Genomic DNA, 10,024 nt, shown 5'->3' with positions numbered 1-10,024 from the left:
AAATTTCACAAAACATCAATCATCCCTTCATTTGTGGATTTTAAGGGGTTTGTTTTGAAAGTTATAGTTTTCATTCTACTAACATGTCTTTTGTTTTTTTTCAGGTTTCCAAATGGTAGTCTTCAAACCCTACCAATGTCCAGATTGTGGGAATTGCTTTGCATCTCGTCAAAGTCGTTATATGCATAAAAAATTCAAATGCGGAAAAGAAACCGGCGAATTTTCTTGTGATTTATGCGATTATCGTGCCTTTTTTAAAGGAAACCTCAAAAAGCACTTAATCTCTGTACATCACACTGATAAGCAGAATAATTAAAAATAAATATGAAACCGACAATAATATTCCCATTGCCATATTTTAACCCTTTCTTCTCGCTGCGTGGAAAGGGTTAATACATACCACGTTATTAAATTGTATTTTATACTTCGAATGAAGTAAATTTACTTATTCTCATTGAAATAAATTAGTGATAATTAAGTCTGGTGCTCTCGTAGCATTTATCTAACTAATGTAAATTGAAGCATTACCTACATTTATCATTGGAATATATATTTGTTATAGTTGTAAGAATATGACATACTAATAAATTTGCTGTATTTTTTTTCAATTTCTGATGGTATAATCAAATGCCTTAGTAATAAAAAGATGTAGAATATGCATTGCCGTCCAAAGAAAACATTTTGTTAAAAAACTGAATAATAATCTTCTGAAAAGAACTGTTAAAATTATATAAGTAGTCTATTATAGTAGACTATTTTTTTTAAAACTATATATACATAAATATATTTATAGCATATTATACAATTACTTACTATCCAATGCATTGTAATAAAATATAATTTAATTAATATTGTACAGTTTTAAGAATAAAATATGTATCAATTTAGCAAAGAAAGACACACTAAATAAAAAATTAATACAAAAAAAAACAACAATTTAAACCAAATACAATATTGGGTTAGATTTTTTAATACAATAATAAATTAGAAATTTTAACTTATTTCTCATAAGTTAAGAGTAATCTTTATTAGAGTTTATCCACTATTCAAACTCTATTAGTGCTTTTCTAGCCTGAAATATAGCATGCTTGGTTTAAAATGTTAGGACACATTTGTTCTTGAAACTGTATAATCTTATATAAATTTATATTTTAACCCTTTCTCACTCGCGAATTGTAAAGATAGTACGTATTTTGTCGTCGAAGTGGTGGCATCCGGGTGGAACGGGTTAAGTTTGTGTATATATAAAAATAGAAAGAAGAAAAATATTTTTAACAGATTTCTAATTATATTGAAACGTATCTATTACTAAGAAACATGGATTCCTGTACAGTGTTTACATTAATATTATCAAAAAGTATATTTTTGTTGAGCATTGTTGTGTTTTATACACTTTACTTGTAAAATTGTTATGTTAAACAAAATGTAATGCTTTTATGTAATGGAGTAATTCATATTACAGTAAGTAATATACACTGTATATTATACACTGTAAGTAATTATACACTGTCTGGTATATAAACTCATCGGATGATTTAAATTTTTCATAATTATGTGCATGGTTTCATTCTAAAATTATGTAGTTATGTACAATTCAAGGTTTGAAATCCACTGACACTAAATTTATTTTTATGTCACATTATTTTTCTTATTTTCCAGCACATATGCATATTAATGAATTACAGGTATATTCAAGAAATATTTGTTTTGGGTTGATTTTCTTATATGAATTTTATAAAATAAAGTTAATTAAATTTAATAATATTTGAACATATATAGTTGGAATTTATCTATACATTATGATTGTAAACTTATTAAAATAAATTATATATTCTGTCATCATTGCATTTGTGCATTGTCCTGATTGCATCATGATTGTAGTGGCCGTCATTCAGCATTTTGAGATAAATCATTCTGGGAGAATCACATAATAAGATGGTGTGTCGTACAACATAACCAAATTAATCACTAATTTATATATTTCTTTTTTTTAGATAAAACTGCTGTACTAAGTGGACTCTTCAATGATGCCCCATATACATGTAGCAACTGCCAGAAAGTCTACAGATACAAAAAGACATTATTACTTCATTTGCGTTACGAATGTGGCAAAGAACCTCAATTTCAATGTCCATATTGTTTTTATAAGTGCCATCAGAAAGGAAATTTATTAACTCATATGAAAACTTGTAAAGTCAGGAGAAGAATTGTACAACATGAAACGTCTCCTTGAGAATCTATTCTTTACTCCATAGTAAAAATCTCTTAGCTGAATTAAATTAATAGGATTGTTAATACTAACTATATTTTTACCTTTCATATCTACAATTTTCATATTAGTTTTTGATTGCCCAAATATCTTGATCGCCAAACTTTTATACGAAGGTTTGAGCATATTCTCAAAGATAAACATTAAATAAATCAACAACATATTAAGTTTTGATTGATTTTTATAATTTAAGGCACTTAGCTTAGATACCTATCAAATAAGGTTTTTTATATTTCAAAGTACAAATAAAATATATCGTTTATCATAATCTAAAACTGTTTCGTATGATATATTGTGCTTACGAATTTAACATAATGCAATCTATATTATCAATAAAACAGCTACAATTAATAGATCAAGATATTGCTTATTGTTAGATTTTATGTTTTTTTTAATAATATTAAATTTGTTTTTTTTTATTGTACTATAAACTGCTATGATTATGAATGGTTTATGATATAATTTAATTATAAATTAGCCATGTTTTAAGAAAAATCATTGTGAATTTTATAAAAATTTTATGTGGTTTTTCATATAAATCTGTAATGTTATGAAATAAAGATATATTATTTGTGATGTATAATTTCTCAATATTATATAAATAAAATAGGATATAGTATGAATATATATATATATATATATATATATATATATATATATATATATATATATTTATTTATATGTAGGCTGGCCCTATCATGTACTAGTTTTAATTTTGATTTTTTATTATTTTTTTATTTTTTATTTTTACAAAATATTCTAGATTTACAAGCAAGAAATTTGCCACATGTTCACATCCTACTCAAAAAAGAAGGTCCGTCTACTAAAGTTAGAAAATATTGCAAAGGATGTTATGCCAAGAAAGTACGTGGAGAATTGCCAAAAACTCGAATAAAGAAAGTTGTCACATTCTGCTCGACCTGTCGAAATCAGCCACATTATTGCTTGGATTGTTTTAATAAAGCACATTCTTAAATATTTTTAATCATCGCATTTTATTAGTTGTAGGAACTTATCTTACTATCATTTTTTTGTTCCTGAATAAATATGAATAAATGGTCCTGCCCATCAGTGAACAGCCTGATTTTTAACTGATATACTACATACGGTGTTTGAATTTCAAAATCAGTTCAGGATTATTTGCGAAAATTTGATCGAAAAATGTAGCACCTTATTTCTAATTCTAGAGAAACTAACGCGAGTCCTCTTATTTTTGGGTCAATATACGGTACATCGAAATTCATTTTAGAGGTATGGTTTCTTCGGCAAAGTATCTTATTTTGATCCCTAGTATCCGAAATTCACATGTGCTTAAGAAATTTTTTTGACCCATAAAATCGACCCACTCTACTAATGTATACGTATCGGGAAGTTAATGCTACTTGCCTTGGAGGTGTTGATTGATCACGTGATCGATTTTTAGGGATATTGTGATTTTTAAAATTACTCACCTTCTCCATACTTTATTGTGTTTTTTTATCTCTCTATATTCTCTTTGTGATTTTTTGTCAAAACCGCCCATTTTCCCTTTCTAATCTTTACGTGATTAATATTCGGCCCATAACGCTACTTACAACAAGTTATATTCTTTATATCATATATTTTGTGAAATTTCCAATTTAAAATTCACCGCCTTATGAATTTACCTTTATATTTGAACGTGAACTTGAAAAATTTTACTTTCATTTTAGAGCTTTTGTGATTTTTCAAATTACTCACCCTCCCCATACTTTAGTGATACCCTCGCGGAACCAATTTCACGTGTATTTTTAGTACTTAGGAAAATCGTAAATTTTTGGAAAAATTTTGAAAACTTGGGTTTTTTTTACTCTCCACGTTTTCTTTGTGAATTTTTGTCAAAACCGCCCTCCACCCCTTCTAAGCTTTACGTGATTAATATTCGTCCCCTAACACTGCTTACAACTAGTTATATTCTTCATATTGATATTTTGTGAAATCTTTAATTTAAAATTTACCGCCATATAAATTAATCTTTACATTAGAAAGTGAACTTCGAAAATTTACCTTCGATATAAGCAATTGACTATTTTATCTAAATAACTGAATCTCAATTTTTATTGATAAAGTCGATTATGTATACCCATCGGAAAGTTAATGCAATTTAATTGCCTTAATGGGGTGTTGATTGATCACGTGATCGATTTTTAGGGATTTTGGGATTTTTTAAATTACTCACACTCCACTTACTTTAGTGATACCCTCCCCGAACCAATTTTACGTGCATGTTTGGTACCTACAAAAATCGTAAAATTTTGGAAAATCTTTGAAAACTGTTTTTTTTTATCTTTCGACATTCTTTTTGTAATTTGTTGTGAGTTTTTGTCAAAATCTCACACCTCCCCCCCTTCTTAAGCTTTTCGCTATAAATAAAATAATAATAAGCGTTATAATAATATAAGAACTAGCTATATTTTTCATATTATATATTTTGTGAAATCTTCAATTTAAAATTTACCGCCTAAAAAATTTACATTTCCTTACATTTCATTGGACGTGAACTTCGCGCCTTTTCTAATTGTAAACTTCAGTCAGCTGTTTTTCTCGCACACAACCAACGCTGCGGTGTTCATACGATACGTACGACATGTTTTAAGTTGGTGTGCGTGTACGTGCGTTTAGGTTATGTTCATTATGCTAGTTTTGGTGGGATTATGTGTATAATAATTAATATTATAATATATATTTTTTATTATTTTATCTTTAAAGTTTGTGCTATTTTAATTAAGTGCAGTTATCCATTGTATTTTTGTATAAAGTTTAATAAAATTTGTTGAAAATAAACTGTTTTTATACAAACAATAAGCTTATCAAGGCAGTTATTTTAGTTTGACAACCATCATCCTAATATTGTTTAGGACAACCATCATTCGAGAGAATAATGAAATTACTGAATTGTTTTCAGTACTAAACTGGAATTGTACCTGAATTCGTAAATACAATTAATATGTTGTTAAAATATCCACAACTATGTACTTATTTAAGATCTCTTGTTTATCTTGTACTATAATCTGCAATCTTGTATGATTTATAATATGATTCAATTATAAATGAACCATGCTGTAAAAATATTTGTTTTGTTGTTTCTAATTCGTATATAACATGATAATGTATAATATCACATAAACTTACTTATTGTATAATATCACATAAATTTATTTCTTACTACAGATCTTTTTTCCAGGTCGAGTGTCTTTTGATACACCAATATTAGATATATATATATATATATATATATATATATATATATATATATATATATATATATATATATATATATATATATATATATATATATATCTATAGAATGTTCAGTATGATCCACTTTCTTTTTTCATATATAGTGTATCGCTTGCAAAAATTAGCTTCTGCAATACATTAGAGATTACATATCGAATAATCTGAAATACTACAAGCTGTAATAATCATTAATGATTTATGATTATATTATACAATTATGAATGGACCATGTTGTAAAAATATTTGTCTTGTTTCTAATTCGTATAAAATGATAATGCATTATATCATATAAACTGAATCTATTTCTTACTACAGATCTTTTTTACAGGTTGAGCGTATTTTGATACACTAATATTATATTTATATATAGGATGATTAAATTTTTCCTCCTTGTAAACAACAAAGTATTTGTTTTGTCGTTTCTAATGTATATGTAACATAATAATGTATAACATCACATAAACTATATCAATATTACAAATTTACATTTTATAAATAAATATATATATATATATATATATATATATATGTCTAAATTAAATATTCAACATGATTCATTTTTTTCTCTCATATATAGTTTATCGCTTGCAAAAAATAGCTGTTGCAATAATTGCAGTACATTAGATATTGCATATCAAATAATTTGAAATAATATAATCTACAATAATCATTAATGATTTATGATTATATGATTTGTTCATTGATAAACCATATTGTAAAATTATTGTTTTGTCGTTTCTAATTTATATGTAACATGATAATGTATAACATCGTATAAACTTTATTTAGTTCTTACTACAGATCCTGTTTTTCTAGGTCAAATGTATTTTGGTACACCAATATTATATTATGTATATATATATATATATAGCTGTGTAATTTAAATATTCAAGATGATTTACCTTTTCTGTAATATTTAATTTGTATCGAATAATCTGAAATTCTATAATCTGCAAAAATCATTAATGATTTATGATTATATTATTCAATTATTAATGAACCATGTTGTAAAAATATTTGTTCTGTTGTTTCTAATTTATATGTACGTAATGATGGTAATATCATAATAACTTTATTTGTTACTATATGTCTTTTTCTTTTTCAGGTCGTGTGAATCTAGAAACATCAATGTTATATTATACATTAAACTAATATATATATATATATATATATATATATATATACACTTTAATTATTCAGGATGGATGCACTTCTCCTTCTCATATAGAGTTATATTTATTATCCAACAATCCAAAAAAATTTAATCGATATTCTTTTCTATATTGATTCAGTTTTTCATTTTCAGTATAACATATTCCAATCCAATTATTTAATGCTACAGCTCACTGTATCATAATTTCGATTTGCTCAATTACTTTACAATTAACACCTTATTTTATTTCTGTTTTAGCAATTTCTCGATATGGATTTCCAGCACCGCCTCAATCACATCATGATGGTGTGTATCATGTATGTCCACAATGTTCTCGATCTTACAAATATAGTTGGAACTTGACTAAGCATTTAAAATATGAATGTGGAAAAATGCCACAATTCAAATGTGATCGGTGTGGACACAGATTTCATCAGAAAGGGAATATGAAAGCTCATATGAGAAGTTGTGTGGGCAAAAATAAATTCTCGCAGGTTACTCAATAGATTTGGTTTGGTTTGACATGAATTGACAGAATTTTCAGAATTTCTTTAAAAGAGTAATATATGAATAAATTATATGTATATTTTATTAATAACCTGAGACAACTTTGAATCATCTCTTACATTAATTTGTAGCAAATTGTAACAATATAATAAAACACTGAAAGTATTGATATTAATATTTAATATCATTTATTCCTCAAATGTTAATATGTCTATTTAATTTATTAAGATTGTGAAATATGTATCTGCTTAATTTCAAACAATTATGAATCACAACAGCTAATCATATAAATTTATTTTCTAAAAAATTATTGCAAGTGAGCTATAATTTGTAATTATGAAATGAACAATTGTTACTTCCTTTAATATTATCTAATTTATTATGAAAAAGATTATTTGAAATATGTTTATCAGAAGACTTTATATATTTATATATTATATATAAATATTTGTATAATGAAATTGATATGTATAATCTAGAGGGATAGCAGAATTAATATAATTTTAATTATAATTTAATAATTTGTTAATTATTAACTATGACTAAGTTTATTTACAAGATATTATATAAGGTATCATACTATGAAGTCTTGTCCATAAATTGATAACATGACTACTATTAAAAAATATATATACAGTAAAGCCTAAATAATTTAAACACTGATTGACATTTATCACAATGCTATTTGCCAGAGGTATGAATGTTTGAATGTTCTAAATTGTTCGAATATTTTGCAACACTGCAATATAAATAATCAAAGTGTGTGCATTTAGTAGTCAGATTTATTGAGTTATTTAGACTTTACTTTTTTTAATTATGATATTTAATATTTTGATATAATATTGAATATTTATCTACCGTCAATATTGATATGTTTGAATCTGCATTTATACTTTTGTGTTCAGATATGAGATAAATAAAATGAATGCGATTGACATTAGAAGTTTTTTATTGGTTGTATGGTAATGTAGTTACTTTTATAGTTTTGCATGATGATTTTTTTTATTATTTTCTTAATCTAATTTTCATAATAATTTCCAGAAGTCTTGGAATGCTTCACAACTCCCAAAAATGACAGAAAAATAAACGGTTTGGGATCAGCTTTCCTCATGATACCACATTCTGTATACCTTGATTATAAATCTGATGGTGATGCTAAGACAAAAATTGATCAAGTTCCATCACCCTGTCCCATTGCCAGAAGAACCAGAGGTGCCAAGCGTGCTAGCTTATTGGAAGAAGATGTTAAGCCTTGTGTTGAAGTGAATGGTTTCCTGAAGGATATTAGTAACGGCAATAATTTATGTGTAGCAGCGGAAGCAAAACTGAAACAAAAATCTCCAGGAAAAACAACACCAAGAAGTCTTAACGCTGTTGCACAAAATGAAAATTCAACCTCGATCGCGAAAACTGAAAGTAATCATACAATAGATAGATCTGAGGTCTCATCAACGCCAGTTAAGGTTCAAAAAGTTTTTTGTTCCATTTGCCTACAAGAGCTTGCAACACATTATACACTCATGCGACATTTGAGAGCAAAACATCCCAATTCGGAAATAGTATCCTCCTTTAAGAAAAATTTCGAAGGTTCCAAAGTCAAGAAGCGAGCTAAAAAAGCCAAGAATTTGGTTAATGTTGCAAAAATTGCTATGCAATCCGTTAAGAAGAATTTGGCTAAACCAAAACAATCGAACATTGATGTTGAAGCTAATTTAAAGGCTGAAAATAATACCGATGTGAAACAAGAAAATATGAATACCAATGTTGAATTATACACACTTAATAACAACATTGGAGGTAGGAAGATGAATAAGCATAATATCCCAAAACTTAGGAAAAAAGTTGCACTCAAGACTGAAGAAACTTCTAACCTAAACAATATACCCATCACTTGCAAAACGGAATGATTTATACGTTTTTTTTTATTGATGGAGATCGATTCTTTTAATCATTTAATTTATTTGTAATGTATGAAATAATAGTTTTCATTCATATTGTATTTAATATTATTTATTTAGTGTCATTTATTAAGTTGAAAAGTAGTTATGTTTTTAATAATTATGTGTGCCTTTTTTAGAATTAGTTTATATTTAGAAAATAGAAACTTTGATTAACAAGTTTGAAGTGGGCATTATAAGTTTATAAAGTGCCTCCGTTCAAGTTATTTTTCTAAATACCTGCAAACTTTGTATTGTTACTCATATTAAATATCAACTTTACCTGTCTATTCTTAAAGTTCTGTTTAATAAATATAAAGTGGTCATTAAATTTAATTTGAAAAAGTTTATAAAGTGCCTTGTTTAAGTTTTGTTATAAATTGCTGCAAAAATTACACACGTACTATATTAAATATTAACTTTAAATGCTAATTTGCAAAGTTCTGTTATAAAATATATTTAATTTTTATTATTGTAGTACATTATATAATCCATGATTATTTATGTTTATAATTAATAATTATTTATTCCTCATTTGTGCCAATATTCATGAAATACATATAGATATAATTTAAGTTTCAATGACATATATATTTCTTTTATTCTATTGGTATTTAAATAGCCATCAGAACTTAAGGGCGTTCTTGTGATTTTGCTACACCCAACCCAACGGTTGGCCTAACTATATTTGACTGATTTCTGTTATACATTATCGTAAAAAAATCGTTATATATAATAAATTCTAGTCTGTCCGAAGGCAGGTACATGATGTATAATCATACATATATATCATCAGCAGGTACATGATGTATAATCATATAAAAATAACCATACATAAAAATTAATAAATATCTACTACTGGAAGTTTGTTACATTATTAATATGTTTCTTTTTTGTTGA

General features: G+C 26.2%; 1 protein-coding gene across 1 annotated transcript in view; it reads left to right on the top strand.

The window, feature by feature from the left end:
* LOC113388304 (zinc finger protein 836-like) overlaps positions 1-7,186 on the top strand; it is a 20,549-nt gene extending 13,363 nt beyond the window's left edge. The window contains exons 5-9 of the mRNA XM_026625700.1: positions 105-227; positions 1,995-2,194; positions 3,033-3,133; positions 6,633-6,637; positions 6,939-7,186. Coding sequence (XP_026481485.1) covers positions 105-227; positions 1,995-2,194; positions 3,033-3,133; positions 6,633-6,637; positions 6,939-7,186 — 677 coding nt within the window. The remainder of the gene's footprint in view (positions 1-104; positions 228-1,994; positions 2,195-3,032; positions 3,134-6,632; positions 6,638-6,938) is intronic.
* Positions 7,187-10,024: the final 2,838 nt, after the last annotated feature.

This window comes from Ctenocephalides felis, unplaced genomic scaffold (genome assembly GCF_003426905.1).
Source record: "Ctenocephalides felis isolate EL2017-DRISC unplaced genomic scaffold, ASM342690v1 CF-g0.4_SCAFFOLD_03572, whole genome shotgun sequence".
In the NCBI taxonomy this organism is placed as follows: domain Eukaryota; kingdom Metazoa; phylum Arthropoda; class Insecta; order Siphonaptera; family Pulicidae; genus Ctenocephalides; species Ctenocephalides felis.
Note: the sequence above shows the minus strand (reverse complement) of the source record. Positions and strands in the feature narration are given on the sequence as shown.